This window comes from Scatophagus argus, chromosome 7 (genome assembly GCF_020382885.2).
Source record: "Scatophagus argus isolate fScaArg1 chromosome 7, fScaArg1.pri, whole genome shotgun sequence".
Lineage (NCBI taxonomy): Eukaryota > Metazoa > Chordata > Actinopteri > Scatophagidae > Scatophagus > Scatophagus argus.
Window position 1 is genome coordinate 13,275,668 of NC_058499.1, and position 17,410 is coordinate 13,293,077.

Below are 17,410 nucleotides of genomic sequence, written 5' to 3' on the forward strand. Positions count from 1 at the left end.
ATGAGTACTGTGCAGCTGGTGGGGTTGCGGCAAAAAGGGGTACGAGTGTGTGTGCAGAGGAGGTGGAGAGGGGGGCTTTGAGGGATGGCGTGAAATTATTGCCTGCTGGTGTATATGTGTCGCTGGGGGTAGTAGGGTAGAGAAGGGGGTTGGGCTGGGGGTGGGGGGGTGTAATGTCATTGCCTGCTGGTGTATCTGTAGTGGGGGCTCATTTAGATTTAGATTGGTTATGTGAGGAGAGAGCTGAAAGGCCAGCTCATGTTTATGCATGAATCCCAAATCATGCTGCTGCTGTGGTGGAGCACCGAGTTAAAGAGACAGAGCTGAAATACATTCGTGCGTTTAGACACAGCTCTTGCTTCTTTGGAAAAAGCTTCAGTTGAAGCAACGCTGTGCTATCAGATACATTTCAGTCAGCGTTTGTGCCTGTTTGTGGCAAACTGATAGATCACAGCTCCGACCAAATTAACCACCATGCTGCTTCTTTTTATCTTAAAATTATGATCTCATTTTAGTTTTAACAACGTGAACAACACTGCCCACTGCCCGTCTGTGTCCTGAAGATTGCGTTGGTATCATCTATAGCTAATGAAGAGTTACCCACAATACATGGATGTTTCCCGCATTACACTTACTCGTACACAGAGAGTAATCAGTAAATGTCTCTGAAGGAGAGTTTGTTCAGCACTTCATCAGGTATAAAGTGGTTTTTATTTGGAAATGTGGTCCCTATCCATCTTTTAAATGACTTTTTAATGGTCGTCACACCATCCTAATCAATCATGTGGCAGAGCTAGCCTGCAAGCGCAAATACACTCTATTTATAATTCCTACATTCTGCTGCAAAAACTGACACTCCGTGCCTTCTTAGTATTGTAAGCGAACAGAAAAATGAGTGAAATTGTCTCCCTGATTTTGAAGAAACATTAGAAAGACTATGCTGAGCTCCAGCATCCTAGTTATGAGGCACCCTTTGTAATCTGTCTGTATATTACAGTATAACACTCTGCAGACCTCTGCAGAGAGTCTGGATAGTATGACTTTATAAAGATACTGCTGCCTATTGTTATTTGTTGGGGTCTCTACATTCAGGCACACTTTTTTGTGACCCTTCACCATCCCCCATCTACACTGGCACCCCCCCATTGGTCCCCCTTCAGTACTTTACATGTATAATGAGATACAAATACGCATCAGCAGGACAGTGTCTACGCCACGCGTCACTGTGTGAATATTACTCACACTTATTAGCTGGATTATGTTAATCTTTACACTCTCTGCTCACAGACAACAGACTCCCCATGATATGGTGGTGGTCACGGCAGTAAGCGTGTGTTGTCGTGTGTGTGTGTGTGTGTGTGTGTGTGCGTTACATGGAATGATTGCCATGTTGTCAAACTGATCTGCATGTGAAAGGGTGGTCTAATTACATCACTTATGCAAATGAGAAATGCACGTATGCACGCACATACATACACACTCCTGACAGCTTACTGCTAAGGTCAAAAAGACAGTGTGAGTTATCCTTTTAAGGGTGGCATCCCCACCTGTCAGACATTGACATGTCTTGACACAATACACAGAAGTCACAATGGATGTTTTGATACACTCCTCCAGATAAATTGGAGAAAAGAGAGGATGGGTCAAGCTCAGAGTAAACTAAAGCACTTAGACTGTTATTGGAAAGTGTCCGACTACATATCAACTGATTAGTCTTTTTTCAGACTGAAACATTGATAGCATCCCTGTTGGAATGATTGATTGAGTCTGACACATTTTAATTACGCCCAAATTAAATGAATCGGCTGGCGGACTATAAAACATTGCTGTTTAATAACGAGCACCTCCATTTGCCTTTTTTTCCTTCCTTCATCCAATCCCATTTTGGCTGCCCGCACAAAATAACCTCTCTCCATTTAATGATATGCAAATGAATTTTCATGAACCCCATGATCCCATGCGATGATTAAACTGAGATGACATTAGCTGCCATGCTGCTGCCACTGTCACTGTTTCTGTCTGCCTCCTTTCTCTCTCCCTATCTCTACCATCTTCTCTCGTATCCGCGACAACAGCCAACTGGTGATATTAAGAGGTTCATTGTCATCATTCCCTTATGAATTTGCTTTGTGAGAGATGACATTCTGCGTATCCAGTGTTATTTCAGAGAAGTTTTTCCAGTGGCAGCAGAGATGGAGCATCACAGTGCAAAATGTTGGTTCTCACACCTCATGTGGTACACAGAAGACATACATGTTACAACAATCTTCAGTTACTATAACATCAGAACATCAAATGGACAATCTTGGCAACATTTTCCATCCATTTTCCACTTCCAGTACTCCCCTCCCACCATTCCGTTTCAGTCTGGATCCAGCTCCACCTCTGCTGTCGTTTATTGTACTCCATTTGCATAATGAAGCCCAGGCTTAATTAAGATCCCACTGGAGTCTGGAGCCAAGGATGAAGGAAAGAAGGACGAGGAGGTGGGGAGGGGGGATCCAGCGTTCCTTAGCTTATCCGCACGTGTCCAAATAGGAGGCACAATTTAAGGGGGGAGAAAAACGTTGACGAGCGATTAAATCGCTAATTATGATCGGCTGTTAGAATTAGTGTGTGGCTGTTAATTAGCTGCAGATGAGATGCCCAGACAGTTGCCCGCCCCTGACGACTGCTGCACCCTCCCTGACTGGCAATACAGAAACACAGCTTGACACCCTGGAGATGATGCCAACACATCCCTCCCTCTCACACACACAGCAGTCTGAGGGGATATCCCTTTAAGAACATCCCAGGTGTGCATGTGCAGGAAAGAGGCTCTTCATCATCCTTGTCCACCCACTCCCACTGTTCTTCGTTAAGCACAATATTCCCTGTTTTTTTCTTCTTCTATATCCTTTATTCATTTTGCTCGTTATTCCTTTTCTCTTCCTCTCCACAGTGGAACGGTACACTCCCTTGTCTGATTTCTTTGTAATGGGCAACAGCTTCCTTCCTGTGGAACTGCTGGCACTGAGTATAGTTGGCATTGAGGAAATGGTTTCTGTCCCATACTCCCACCCAAGTTGCATCTGTGGTTCTGGTTCCAACCTTCTGGTACTATTTTGTGTACGCACGTACTACGCTTTTGTACAGCTTCTGTTGGCGCCCTTGAATGCCTCCCAGTTTGCGCCTGGCATGGTGCCATCTCTGTTTCTGGTCTCTCCCTTGAGGGGATGCCTTCGCCAAAACATTTAAGGCATCCAAAATGTTCTGCTCACCGTATGGAGGTTTCTGTTTGCAAATGTGTGTGTTATGTTGACTTGGCAGCGTGCCATCTTCCTCCCCTTGCCCTCGCTGCCCCTGAAAACATGCCATCACAGAATCGCTGGCAACCGTTGCCTGGGCACCTCTTCTTAGCTTTGTCCAAGCAAACAAACGGTGATTAGCAGCAAATCCTCAGAGGTGAGTTTCCTTGTCTTCGACTAAGACAGTTCTCCGCCAACCGTCATGATTGCTTCGGTTATGCCATGACTGCAGGCTCACACGGTGCCCGCCGGTTGGCACGCAGTGGCTGGCATCGAGAGAAAGAAAAGTCAGAAAATGGATAGAATGCAGGATTTTCCACCGACATTTTTCTTCGTACGATCAACAGTCATGACGGAGTTACGCCTCACAGTTTCGTGGTATCATCCATTGCTCTATTCAACATCCTTACGCTTCCTTTCATTAATCGACATCTGAGTCATCCTCTGTCTGCTGGCATCTTGCTCACTTCCATCCACTGCTTTCCTCTGGTATTTTCTATCTCCCTCTTCTCTGCCCATTCTGCTCTTCGTTTTCGCCCCATTGTGCCTGTGCCAAGGTGGCACCATGGTAGTAGTATGGAGGTCTGTTTCTCTTCCACTTCCATTCTTATTCTCTTCGCCCCTTTGCCCATGCCCATGCCCGCCCCCGCTCAAGTCCTGACTGGATGGCACTGTGCCAACCTGCCACCGCCATCGCTCTCATTTGTAGCTCATCTCTCCGTTGCCCTTCCCCCGTCTCTACATTTCCGTCCCTCTCTCTTTCTCTCATTCCATTCATTCACTTTCAGAATCATTGTGTGTTTCAAATACTGTATATAAGACACATTACTCAATTGACATATATACAACTTTTTATTTCTTCGCTGCATGTCGCAAATCTTTCGTATTTGTTGTCGTTTGGTAGACTTTTTTTGGCACCTGAAGGAATGCTCTGAGTGACTGCCTGGTAGGTAATTACCGTGGCACTTAGTATTCCACCGAGACAAGAGGAGAAAGACGGAGAGAGCCCTGAGTTTGGAGAAAGCTTGTGTTGTTTTAATTAACTTTCACCAACCCCCATCATGTGTGCTTCATTCTCTAACAGCTTTGTGCAGGTGGTGCTTGTTCAAGCACGCACTATACAGCAATATGATTGAAGTGATTTCCAGTAAAATCGATCATGTACCATTGACTTCAAGCACTTTTCTAACATGACCCTTCCTCCCTTGTTTTCCCTTTTTTCTTCTCCTCTTTAAAATCTCTTGTGTCGCACAAAAGCTGTCAGTAGTGGTAGGGGTATTCAGCAAATACTCATTAGTACACAAAACATAATGAATATGTAAATGGTGTGTGTAATTTATGCATGGGCTGAGAGACTTGTTCTCTTTTCAGTCCTCCATTGTATTCACTCTATTTATATTCCCTTTCCTTAAAACTTCACACTCTTACGCCAATTCTCCTCTTTTCTTAGACCACATCCTGTGAATGAATCCAACAGGGATTTCTTGGGGTCTCACTATTATCTCTTTTATTCTGTGTTTTTTACACATTTCTCCTTGCCTATAACCATAGTCTGTAGTTTCTAACAGTCTCTCAGCATCTCTCTCTCTCTTTTTCTCTGTTTGCTTCTTTCTGCTCACAGCCTGTCCTCTCCAAAAACAAACCCTGCAGTGACGCATTAAACCAACAGCCGTGTGTTTGAACAAGGTCTTTCTTCTAGGAATATGAATGCTGAATAATCTTTCCACTAAATCACAGCTACACTTGACTGTGTGGTATGCTGTGTTCTCCCTCTGTCCCTCTGTGACTGTGTTGATCTTAATGTGTGGTCCAAACTGTGTGGTAAATTGAAGCGTGTCCTGATAGATGGAGAGTAGCCTTGCTCCTGTCTAGGATAAACACCTATAATACTCTGGCTCCCTTGCCAATCACCATAGCAACAAACCATGGTACCCACGTGTGTTGCATAATAAGACGTTCCCTGAGACCACGGACCATAAAGCGGCGACAAACTAGATACCCGCGGCGATGAATGTGAATCAGAAAATAATCATTGAAATATCAAACTTCATTTCTGATTCATTCCAGACCATTCTTTTCTATTTATCAGTAGGCTTGCATCACACAACACACATGCATACACAACCTGATGCACATGCACCATCTCTCTGTCTCTCCAGACCTTAACAGGTGCTGATGAGCCGCAGTCAATGATTGTAATGAGCTATCGATCACCGTGGGAAAACAGAGGGACAGAGAGGGGTGAGGAAGGTAGGGGGAACCAGAGGACACACACACACACACAAACAGAAGGAGGTGGACTGCCAGGGGGAAAAAAAGAAAAACTTTAGATGAACTAAATGGAGACAAGCTACTGAAGACAGAGTATCAATACCTGCTTTAATCAAGTCCTTATCTCTTATTATTCTGCTTAAAATAGAATTTATGGGAAAGCGCTTTCTGCCAGTGCAGGCTGAAGTGAAGTGTTTCCGTTTGGAGCAGATGACCATGCAGACATGCATGTCATGACCGAGTCCAGATGCCGGTGAATGGCACTGACGCAGTATCTCTATTTTCTCGGCTTTTTTTTTGTGCTGTGTGCATGGAGTGGAGGCAGACAGCTTTAGGGAAGGGGGAGGTGCGTTTTGTGTGTGTGTGTGTCGTGTGTGTTGGCTGGCGTTTCAGATAATGAAATGCAGCAGGGAACAAAGAGCTGGGGGCCCCTATTCTCTGTGCTGCAGCTTCATTTTCACTCCCGTCAGTCTATGATTCTTCCATACCCTCTTTCTTGTGTACGTGTATATGTGTGTTTATGTTTGTATGAGCAGTTTGTTGTATGCACCAGTGTCCCCCTCCTCCTCCTGTTAGTATTCTGCATGGCAGATCCCCCTAATGTAATAACTGTGTCTGCATGTCTAATTTACAGCAGGAGAGAGTAAATAGCCTGTGGTTAATTACAGTACGTGTGTGTGTGTGTATGTGTGTGTCTATGTATGTGTCTACATGCGCGTGGGTGTGTCAGAATGATTTATGAGTTGCAAATAGCTACACCAGTGGCCCGTTTCTCCTCACTTAGTTTTTAATCTGTCGTTCCATTAATTTTCCTGGAGACGTTATTATGGTTTTATAACAATGTGCACGAGGATGCACATGTGAGTGCACGTATGTGTTAATGAGGCAAAGGTGTGGGATTTTGATGGTGAATCGAGGCTTCTTGGGCACTCGAGCTGCACTTTGCTTTACCCCCTCTCTACCTCTCTATTTCCCTTCCTTCCTTTCCCCTTTTCTCTTTTCCGGTGCTTCATTCACTCTCCTCACTGAGAGCCACAATGAACACAGATCTTTATTGACAGTACATGGTGGAACATGGAAACAGCAGGTCAATCCGTTTAGCCCAAGGGCCGATACACCAATTCACCAATTTGTCAGTGTTAGTTTGAGAGAGAAAAGCAGCTAATCTCTCCTCTCTGCTCTCTATTGATCACACACTTACACTCCACTTCTCTGTCTAAACACTATTGATTCTCTCTCTCTCTCAATCTCGTTCTCTCTCTCTCTCCCTCGCTCTCTTTCTGTCTTGCTCTCGCCACATACCACAGCTCTCAACACTTCTTCCCTTCATACGCTCTATTTCTCAAATAAAAGCATGATTAATTGAGACAATATGTCCTTGTACATGAAGCCTCGAGTCACATTTTGGATGAAAACTTGAGAATATGTTACCTTGAAAAAAAAAGCCTTACAGCATTATGCTTTTCAACTACACAAAGCGTTTTAGAGTCTGCTCCACAAGTGTTACAAATTATGGTTCCCCGCTGTGCATGTTCAAACTCTTATGCATGGTCTCATTAACAAAAAAACAGCAACAAAAAAATGCTATTACTTATTAATACTTAGCAACCCCTCTACAGAGTGAATACAGACATGATTACAAATACACTGCTGGGTACACTGTTTCTTAGCTTTGTTTTTTCACCTACCATCACAGCACGCACTTGTAGAAGAACCAGTTCCTGTCAAGATGAAGGCCATGTAAAAATAATAGAGTGGTTATCTTAAGAGAGAGATGTCCATCAGCATTTTTTTTAATCTCAGCAATCCCTGATTGATTGGATTTAGTTTGTGGGGAACCATATCATGACAAATTTTAGTTGGGATGTATGATTTGGAATGACTATAATGTGGATGGAGAGTAAGAATGAAACATATGACAAAAACATACGTTGTAATCATGTTTATTATTTCCATATTTCTCTACCCTCAAGTCATATTAATGAAATGTAAACAGGGAATCCCATGCTGTGAAAAAACAGCAACGCACCCATGGGGCTCACTGTCCTCCCTACCTAGCTCTTATTAGTTAGACTTGCACTCCCCCTACTGGTGATATTCACACATTACAAACCTTTAATTTGGAAGGTTACAAAACACTAACACATGGGTTGTGTAACTGAAAATCAGCTGTTTGGTAACCAGTACCGTGGGTAGGTTCAGGACGTATATGTTCTGAATGCGTGCGTTTAAACGATGTAATAGACTTATTGTTCTTATTATTATAAGTACGTAGCATTTTTACAGCATCTCATAATTTATCGCCACCTTTCACTTGAAGATGCCTCCTTCAGTCGCGGGTGGTGCCGAAGATAGTAAAGCCTTGGTGAGAAAGATGTTAAGGGAAGTCCTGGTGGGTCGAGAGGATCCAGAAGGTTTTTTTGCGATGTGCGTGTCCGCCCTGGGACACCAGGAGACCCGCTCTAAGTTCCTGTCCCTCATCCAGCCCCTGTCCACGGCCAACATCTCCCTGCACTCCAACCTCACCTCCATCTACAAGGAGTATTTCTCTGAGGTCAGTGTGACTGTACTAAAATCGTTGAACTAAGTTTTAAATACCCAGGTTACAAAGTGGTTCAAAGTTATAAATGAAAGAACAACTTTAGTTAGATTTTAAAAAACCAAACCAAACCATAAATCAAATACGTAAACATTTCAGCACTGATGACAATAGCTTTATTTAGTTAAATCACTCAGAGACGAGAAGAGTATGAAAAGCGAGTGTTTTCGTTGGCGAGTAACGTTGGTCGGTATGTTGTGTCTCACTACCTACTTAAGTTGCATAAAGTATTCCTTAACCACTTCAAAAGGCAAAACTACTTCAGTTTGATCAAAACTTGTGAGCTGTATTGAAGTTGACTTGAAGTTGTCATGGCTAACGTGCTAGCAAACAACTACGTAAGTTACGTTGACATTAGCGGAAAAAGAGCGACAAGTTGTGGAACTCTCTTAAATTTAAGTGCCACTTCAGCTGACTTTTCAGCCCCTTTTTGTCTACCAGCTTTTGAGAAAAACACCAATATCTCCTTTTCTGTACTTGGTTTCCTGCTTCTTAAGAGATGCCAGGTAAAGCTAGCTCATGTTAGCTCCTGTGCGGAGAGAAACTGCCACACGCTTATTCCAATTAAAACAATTATATTCCTTGAGTGTATAATACGTATAATAAGCCAAATGGCAGCCCTCATGTACTATTCAGCCAACCTAATCACATTACGTAAGATTACCACCAGGCAGTGTTATGATAGTTCAATGAGAAAAAAACAATTATTGAAAGTAATAAAAACTTTTACATTTGCAGATTTTACACCATTAATGACTAATCTGTGTGAATATTAGTCTACATTTGTAAGCATTACATTTGTTTTCACTTTTACTGGTTGATAAAGATTTGTCATTAATGCTAAGCTTTAGTAAAACAAACAAGCAAACAAACAAACAAAAATAAGTAATATATTAATTAGTAGCACTCACTAAGAATGGCAAAGTAGTATATTTTTCTGCTCATACAGGTGAAACAAACCTAACAGTAGAGTCAATGGAAGTCAATGGAAGCCTCGTACTTAGAAGACATCCAATCGATTTAAATTAGTGAAAACATTTTTGCATAGTCTTTGCATAACACCAATCTTACTGTTTGGTCATATATTGTACTGTTCATACTGAAACAGCTTGCTCTTGTTTTGCTTGTGTGTATGTTAATATTTGCACTTGTGTTTGCAAATATTGCACATGAAATTCATTATCATCATCTCTACCTCAATAACTATGAATAATTATTTGGACAGTAATACAACTATGGGTTGTCCTGATCAAATTTTAGTCTGAAGATGATGAACTGGAACTTGCCTTGGCTCTCTCTCTGCTGGAAACGAAAGATGACCAGCTGTCAACCCCCAGCCGACAGTCCAAACTTAAAAGAAACCCTGCTCGACTGACCTCGCTACCTCAGACTCAGGGAGGCAGCCACACTCAGTCTGCAGATGTAGACTCCAGGGTAAAAAACATCAGCTCACTCCGAGATGGACCCTGGGTCAAGCTGAGCACACCACAAATAACCGGAGAAGCCAGCCTTCAGGGAACCGCACATATTGAATATAATAAGGAAACACCAGGGACAAGTCAGACTGTGCATGTTTCCACACTGCCTGGCTCAATTTTCAAGCAAGAAATGGGTGAAGAAGGCGAGCAAATGATGGATGAGGGACATTCAGATCAGTCAGAGAATCGAAAGCGCTCTAAGAACAGGCGCCAGCGCCGTAGAGGTGCCAGCCAACAGGTTGTAGGTTTGCCCTGTTCTCCATCAGCACTACCACCGGTCCTGCTGTGGTTCAGGAGGGACTTGCGTCTGTGTGATAACCCTGCTCTCACTGGCTCTTTGGAGCTCGGTGCGCCTGTCATCCCCATCTTCATCTGGAGCCCTGAAGAAGAGGAGGGACCTGGGATTACGGTGGCTATGGGGGGAGCTTGTAAGTTGCCTGAGTAATCAGTTATGATATCAGATATATCAGATTATGGCAGTCTTTGTCTCTGCCCTTAGTAGTAGCTGTGCTTGTTGTAACTTTTCATGCAGAACTAAAGCTTATTTTCTAAGTTGAAAATCTCTTGACTTGTCTAATCACATTTTTTTTTTTTTACTGACAGGTAAATACTGGCTTCATCAAGCTTTGTCTTGTTTTTGTTCTTCTCTGGAGCACATTGGCAGCCATCTTGTGTTCTTCAAGGCGACAGGACAGGGGAATGAGGTTGGATCTTCTCTATGTATCCTTAAGGGGCTAGTAAAGGAGACAGGGGCGAGAACAGTCCTGGCAAATGCCCTCTATGAGCCCTGGCTGAAGGAGCGGGATGACGCTGTGGTGTCAGCTCTTCAGAAACATGGTGTCGAATGCAGGATGTTCCACTCGTACTGTCTCAGAGACCCTTACACTGTCAGCACGGAGGGTGTAGGACTCAGAGGTTAGTCTTAACGGCAAACTCAGCTTGTACTCAGCTTGTTTAAACATTTGAGTTTAATATCAAGATTTGAAATATCTATGGAGATACAAGATGATTAGCAACATCTTCATCTTATGGTGAACCTTCTTCTCTCTTGATTTAGGAATAGGTTCAGTGTCTCACTTCATGAGCTGCTGTAGACAGAACCCAGGGTCTGCTTTAGGGGTCCCCCTAGACCCTCCTGTATCTCTGCCTACGCCTGCCCACTGGCCTCAGGGCGTCTCTTTGGACACACTAGGCCTGGCACGCATGCCTCGTAGGAAGGATGGCACAACGGTCGGTAACCACAGCCCTGTAGTGATGAGCAACAGCCCAGTATATGACTAAGATTAGATCCTCAATATTTTCTTGTGTTCATTTTGTCCTTCAGATTGACTGGGCAGCTAACATTCGTAAATCCTGGGATTTCAGTGAAGAAGGTGCCCATGCACGGCTAGAAGCCTTCCTTCATGATGGTGAGACACCTTAGTGAGACCTGGTAAATATTATCACACTCTATGTTTGGAGGAAAGAAGGCATTGGTCTAACTCTATCGTATGACTCTCCCATGTATCCTAGGTGTGTATAGATATGAAAAAGAGTCAGGCAGGGCAGATGCCCCGAACACCAGCTGTCTGTCTCCATACCTTCACTTTGGTCAGCTCAGCCCACGCTGGCTGTTGTGGGACGCCAAAGGGGCACGCTGTCGTCCCCCAAAGTTCCAGCGTAAACTGGCATGGAGGGATTTAGCATACTGGCAGCTAACATTGTTTCCTGACCTCCCCTGGGAATCCCTCAGACCTCCGTACAAGGTAGAAATCGGCTACAGATAACTTAAAAACTTATTAACATATACTTTAATGTTACACCTAAATGCAAAGAAAAAAAATATGTTGAACCGTGCTTCAGTTTCTTCGTACGTAATTTAAAGCCTGTGTCACACTATCAAGAATAAAGAAAGTTTATTACAAAGTAGTGTTCATTCATTTGAAGGCTCTGCGGTGGAGCAGTGATCGTGGCCACCTAAAAGCCTGGCAGCGAGGTCGAACAGGCTACCCCCTGGTGGATGCAGCAATGAGGCAGCTGTGGCTGACAGGCTGGATGAACAACTACATGAGACATGTGGTGGCATCTTTTCTCATAGCATATCTCCACCTACCATGGCAAGAGGGCTATCGCTGGTTCCAGGTGAGACTTGTATGTGTGAGATGTGCATGCATATACACACACACACACATACACATACACATATATACGTATGAAGCAATGCACAATAATAATAATAAGTAATAATAAGTATAACTTACTGACTGTATTCACATGTGTTTAGGACACTTTAGTGGATGCAGATGTGGCGATAGATGCTATGATGTGGCAGAATGGCGGCATGTGTGGTCTGGATCATTGGAACTTTGTCATGCATCCAGTCGATGCAGCGATGACCTGTGACCCCTACGGCAGCTATGTTCGGAAATGGTGTCCTGAACTTTCAGATCTGCCTGACGAGCTTATTCACAAACCCTGGAAGTGTCCTGCGTCTATGCTTCGGCGAGCTGGTGAGGAAGTTATGACTCTGCTTCTTCATATTTTTCATTTTCAATTAGATATTTAGTCTAAATAAAATGTAGTTTTTTAAACATGCTACATACAGTATACAGTTCCACGCCTTAACAAACTAAATCTCCTCGCCTTGCTCCCCTCATTGTTTAGGTGTGGTGTTTGGCCAGACATATCCTGAGAGAATAGTTACAGACCTGGAGGAGCGGAGGAGTCAGTCTCTGCGAGATGTAGCTCTGGTGCGAAAAGAGTTTGGACAGTATGTGGACAAGCGCTCAGGCTGTGACTTGGTGCCTCTGCCCCCACGTCTGGTCTCTGAGGCTCTGGGCTTATCACACAGGGATGGGAGTGTAGTGACGGCAGGGAAACAGTTCCTGTTGCCTGTTATCACCCGCATGGAATTCAAACACCAGCTAGACGATCCAGATGGAGATGCTGCCACAAATCCCTACAACGCTGTTCTGAAAGGATACGTGAGCCGCAAGAGGGATGATACCATTGCCTTCCTTAACGAGCGAGACTTTACTGCCAGCGTGATGTACGAGGGAACCCAGAGGAGGGAGAGGCTGGAAAGTGATTATCGCAGAATAGAGGGACTCCCTCGGCCTCCTGCACCTCGGGGCAGGGCCAGGCGAACTCCAACAGCCAAGGACAGATTTTCCATAGTGCCTGGTGGGACTGTCACTTCACTCAGGTGACCCGAGACTGAAGGTATACAGGTTCTAAATGACCAATTAACTGGCCAGTTGCCATTAAAATCCATGAGTACAGAGTGTTACACAATAATCTGTAAAATGAGATAAGAACAGGCCAACAAGTTAAAACTCCAGACTGGACACACGCAGGTGGATAGAGTCTGGAAAATAGTTTTTTGGTTTTGTGTTGAGAAAACTGAGACAACCTTTACAAGAGGATTACACAATGCTTGTAACATTTTCTACGAGTGTTGAGTATAAGTTCAAGGACTGAGCAGTAGTATTACACCAGCTGAGTTGTCAAACACTTTCTTTGTAGGATTTGAGTTGTACGTGCGGAACGAATGACATTCAGTGTTTCTCAGCATTTCACTTGCAGAGCAGAGACCCATTTTACAATGTTTACAAACTAATGTAAACAGTTTTAGAAAACTGAGAAAGTTATCTCTCTGTGTGTAAACATAAAAATTGGAGTTTTATTAGGTTGTAATCTTGTGCTCAGCTGTGGGGTATCTTTTAGTATACAAGTACATTACATGGGTTGTATCTTTGGGGTGAAAATTGTGTGTGTGTGTGTGTGCAGAATAGGTGGTTAACTAAAGTGTATTTAAAATGTATTTTATGTTATGCAAATTACCAAAAATTGTATTTTTAATCATGTGTCACTGACACAGTGACATATGTTCAGTATCTTGTAAGACAAGTGGTAAACTACTGCCCACATTTGTAATATAAAATCTGGAAAACATTTGGAAAATTAAAAAAATGACAAAGAAAACACAATGTTTCAGGAAATATTTATTTTCTAATATACAGGTCCTGAGTCTACAGTGCTTTTGTCAAACATGCAGTGTAGACCAACATTATTATTACCACATAGACCAAAGTGCTTTAAGTCTAACAATGTCATAGAACAGAAATTCAAGTTTTGACTGAAATGTTTGGAAACTTCTATTGATCGTGAGTCTCAATCTCTTGTGTTTGAGGATTTGAGGCTGCAACAACCCAACATTAAATGTTTAGTCAGTGCAGACTGACAGGTCCCCTAGAGTCAGTCTTTAACAGTAGATAAAGGATCCCTAATGTTCACAGCTCTACAACACTGGCAGGTCAACAATCTGGCGCTCTGAGCTCCTCTGGTGGATGTGAAGCGTACTGTTGAAACTGACACAGGCACAACTTGAGGCTCTCCCTGCCAGTAGTGTTTGAAAAGGAGAGAGGGAGCATAGCACTTATTAGGAGGTGTTAGGTTAGTCCTCAATGGAGCGGATGTATCTCTCGTAGGCTGCTTCATCCATTAGAGTATCAAGCTCTGCGGGGTTGGCAATGGTCATCTTCATCAACCAACCTAAAATGAAGAGGTTTAAATCAGGTTAGACTATGAGTAGAGGGCCATATCAGTGTTTTTGTATAGCTCAGCCCACATACAGTATTTTTAACATCACTGCCACTGGCTTCCTTTTTTCATTTGAATATGATAATCTACAACCCACATTCCCAAAAAGTTGGGATGCAGTAATCAAACTGATTATTTGATCTGTTTGACATATACTAAGTTGAAAACAGAAAAGTGGCAATATACTTGTGTGTTTCATCCGAGCAATTTCAGTGAGTTGGGAATTTGATGATATCAGCATGTACGAAATAAGCTGGGACAGAGACAACAGTGGAAAGCCGACTGCTCAGAAAACACCTGCTTGGAAAGTTCCATTGATAACAGGTGAAAATGTCATGGTTGCGTATGAAAGGGGCATCCTCAAAAAGCTCACTTGTTCACAAACAAGGATGAGGTAAGGTTCACCACTCTGAAACACAAGATTGTGTGAAGGATATGACTGCACGGGCTCTGTAAAACTTGTGTCGGTAAAGAAATGATTGTTTTTGATAAGGCAACAAAGCACGTCACTGGGCTTGTTTCGGATGTACTGCCAAGGATATAGTTAGTGAAAACTCTTTGCAGTGACAATGTAATTCCGGCAAAAGCAAAAAGCATTTTTTGCCACATCAACCAAGCTGATTTTCAAATTTGTCAATGAAAGGAAACCATGTTGCTGGTATGCCGTGAAAAACAGCGAGCAGTAATTTGTGACATTACGAATTTGTTATAACATGCAAAAAAAGTTGGTATATATCAGGTGTGTGGTAAAGATGGCTCACACTACAAAATGTGCTACATTGGTTACTCTTCACAAACAAAATAAAAAAAGATTATACAAAGTACAAGACAGTAATTTGAATTATACAAAAAGGTCTTCACTCCTAGTGGCTTCCTACTATGCTATGTTGCATTACTGCCATCTACTGCCAAACTGGAACCAGTAAATATTTTCCTTAAACCTCAGAGCCGATTTCTGGGAAGATTATAGTTTGCAAAACCAAAAACAGTAAAACATTTCTTAATCAGTATTTAGATGTTATATTAAAGTTTTGAAACGGGTTAAAATTAAACATTTATCTGTAAAAATGTATTTGTATGATCCAGACCTGCAGCCACAGTTTTATAAATTTTCTTTTTTACCTGGTGTTCAAGTACAAAATATACAAAAAAATCTTAGAATCTATAGGGTTGTTATTATATATACTTTGCAAAGCCTTATTCAAATAACCAAATATTCTATATAGATTACGCATTTTTAAGTGTGTGCTTACCATCTTTATAGCAAGATTGGTTGACCAGACCCGGTTTGTCTGCCAGTAATGTATTGACCTCTACGACTTCTCCAGTCAAAGGAGAATAGAGTTCACTGGCTGCCTTCACGCTTTCCAGAGCTCCAAACTCATCTGTGAAAGTAAATGGTAGAAAAAGGTGCATTCACATCAAAGGTCAGGCCAGAAGTATGGCAGCCATACAGAGGACACAGGCAGTTATACTCCAAGTCATGTTGACCTTAATTAAGGCAGGTGTTTTGTAGCACAACTATATGTGTTTGCTTATTCAGTGGTTCTGCAAGGTACACAAAAATCAAATGCACCAATTCAAAATTGCATGAAAAAAATATTTACAATTGCTGACTTAGTTTCTTGAGAATAGGTAAAAAAAAAAATCTATCAAATCAATCTATTTCTCATTTTTAAATTTGGATTTAGATCAACCAATGATCAGCGCCTCTCTACAATCCTTGATGCACGTCACTGTTCTATTAAATTACTTATTTTATTAAATAAATTCCTTTTGGTGCCTTTTGGTTGAAATAAAGAGTAGCTATGTTACTGTCATCTACAAAATAATGTTGACAAGATCAGACAATCGGTATGTTGATCATTTTTTTTTATTTCACTCATTAGTAAGATAAGTTCAGAAAACTGTATTAAATCATCGTATTGTTACCCTCAAGCCTGTGCTAAAAATCTTCAAAATAAAATTTTAATTTTAAGACAGTACTATCTTAATCACAAATCTCACATCACAAAACAACTACAGCGCGTCAACAGAATTTTCTCTTCAATACCACGGACTGAAACGCATAAGCTTATTAGTACTTAATAAGTGGGTGCTGTAATGTTAACGTGAGCCACACTACCCTCATCTTCATACCTTGCTGAGCCAGCTGTGTTCCAACCTCTGGAAGTCCACAGTAAACTACGTCTCCCAGAGCCTCCTGCAAGCGGCAGAAAGCAGTGAGAGGTAGCAGCAAAAACATTTACTTCACAGTGTGCTTTGTGTGCGGGCGGTTGTGAAAGTGTACGCTCTTGTCCAGAAAACTTACTTGTGCGAAGTGGCTGATGCCGACGGTACCAATTCCTCCGTCTTCTACTCGAATCCATTCGTGCTTGTCTGTGAATTTAAGCGCTGCAAAATAACACAACAGACTCATGACATAAATAGGCTTCCGTTAGAAGACTTTTGAAGTATTTTGTAATACACGATCAACATGATGATGACCAGCAGGAACATGCATCAGCGTAGCCAGCTCTCATGCCCTTTTCTCTAGCTAATGTTACCCTCTAGCAACCGAAATTGTCTGCTAACATGCCGCAACGGAACGCATTTACGGGGGCCATACATGCTAATTACCTACCTGCTGTTATTCGGCTAGAAGAGGCTAATGTTCTTCCAAAATAAAGTTTAGTTGTCAGTCGCAGCGGAGAAAGTGGTGCCGAGCGGGTAAGTAAAGGCAAAACTGTGAAAAAGTTGGAAGACAGGGAGCGGAAAAGCCCACAGGCGGCCATGTTTGTCGCTGTCTGATGAGATCACAGGTCAAATTCTTCTTCGTGGATAAGAGAGGCATCAGTAGAGCTTCACTGCCCTCCACTGACCACAATGGGTTCAACGGAATAACTATTTTTTTCGTAGGTCATATTTTGATGCTGTACTGAAACTGTTTATAGGTATTTTCTGATATACCGAGTTGCTTCACTATGTATGGACAGCCACATCCACGAGATCCAAGATGATTAAAATAAACGAGTATCTGAAATTGCAACTGAAATTTGAATCAAACAATATTTGTCAGTTCTTTGGTGTTTCCGCTCGCATAGGTCTACTTATTTGGTCGAAGCTGTGGTTGCCTAAAAGAAGAATTTAACCCATGTGGCTGTGGTTTTGAACTGATGGTTCTTTATTATCATGCTTGCCCCATCAAAATCAGA

The 17,410-nt window shown here is 42.4% G+C and overlaps 2 protein-coding genes across 3 annotated transcripts; one reads left to right on the forward strand and one right to left on the reverse strand.

Moving 5' to 3' along the window:
- The first annotated feature begins 7,672 nt into the window (after positions 1-7,672).
- On the forward strand, positions 7,673-13,594 carry si:ch1073-390k14.1 (deoxyribodipyrimidine photo-lyase). 2 transcript variants are annotated; one of them, XM_046392990.1, is made up of 10 exons: positions 7,673-7,750; positions 7,879-8,112; positions 9,418-10,063; positions 10,239-10,550; positions 10,693-10,865; positions 10,960-11,044; positions 11,148-11,380; positions 11,562-11,756; positions 11,899-12,124; positions 12,279-13,593. In XM_046392990.1, exons 2-10 carry the CDS (start codon positions 7,879-7,881, stop codon positions 12,821-12,823), a joined length of 2,649 nt encoding a protein of 882 aa, XP_046248946.1. In that variant the 5' UTR covers positions 7,673-7,750; the 3' UTR covers positions 12,824-13,593. The 2 variants fall into 2 exon arrangements, with proteins under 2 accessions (XP_046248946.1, XP_046248947.1); XM_046392991.1 differs by lacking the exon at positions 7,673-7,750 and having other exon boundaries at positions 7,804-8,112; positions 12,279-13,594.
- Positions 13,595-13,605: 11 nt separating this feature from the next.
- On the reverse strand, positions 13,606-17,028 carry LOC124061319 (glycine cleavage system H protein, mitochondrial-like). The gene is made up of 5 exons (XM_046393000.1): positions 16,840-17,028; positions 16,528-16,610; positions 16,356-16,419; positions 15,470-15,601; positions 13,606-14,168 (listed from the first exon to the last, which is right to left on the reverse strand). Exons 1-5 carry the CDS (start codon positions 16,988-16,990, stop codon positions 14,071-14,073), a joined length of 528 nt encoding a protein of 175 aa, XP_046248956.1. The 5' UTR covers positions 16,991-17,028; the 3' UTR covers positions 13,606-14,070.
- Between the last annotated feature and the right edge of the window lie 382 nt (positions 17,029-17,410).

Bases quoted from the DNA above. Each gene is read 5' to 3' on its own strand.
- LOC124061319 (XM_046393000.1), bottom strand. From the start codon at position 16,990: ATGGCCGCCTGTGGGCTTTTCCGCTCCCTGTCTTCCAACTTTTTCACA. The intron at 16,611-16,839 runs GTAGGTAATTAG...GTTATTTTGCAG, and splicing joins TTCTAGCCGAATAACAGCAG to CGCTTAAATTCACAGACAAG. The intron at 14,169-15,469 runs GTAAGCACACAC...TCTTCATTTTAG, and splicing joins CCAATCTTGCTATAAAGATG to GTTGGTTGATGAAGATGACC.
- si:ch1073-390k14.1 (XM_046392990.1), top strand. From the start codon at position 7,879: ATGCCTCCTTCAGTCGCGGGTGGTGCCGAAGATAGTAAAGCCTTGGTG. The intron at 10,551-10,692 runs GTTAGTCTTAAC...CTCTTGATTTAG, and splicing joins GGAGGGTGTAGGACTCAGAG to GAATAGGTTCAGTGTCTCAC. The intron at 11,381-11,561 runs GTAGAAATCGGC...ATTCATTTGAAG, and splicing joins CCCTCAGACCTCCGTACAAG to GCTCTGCGGTGGAGCAGTGA.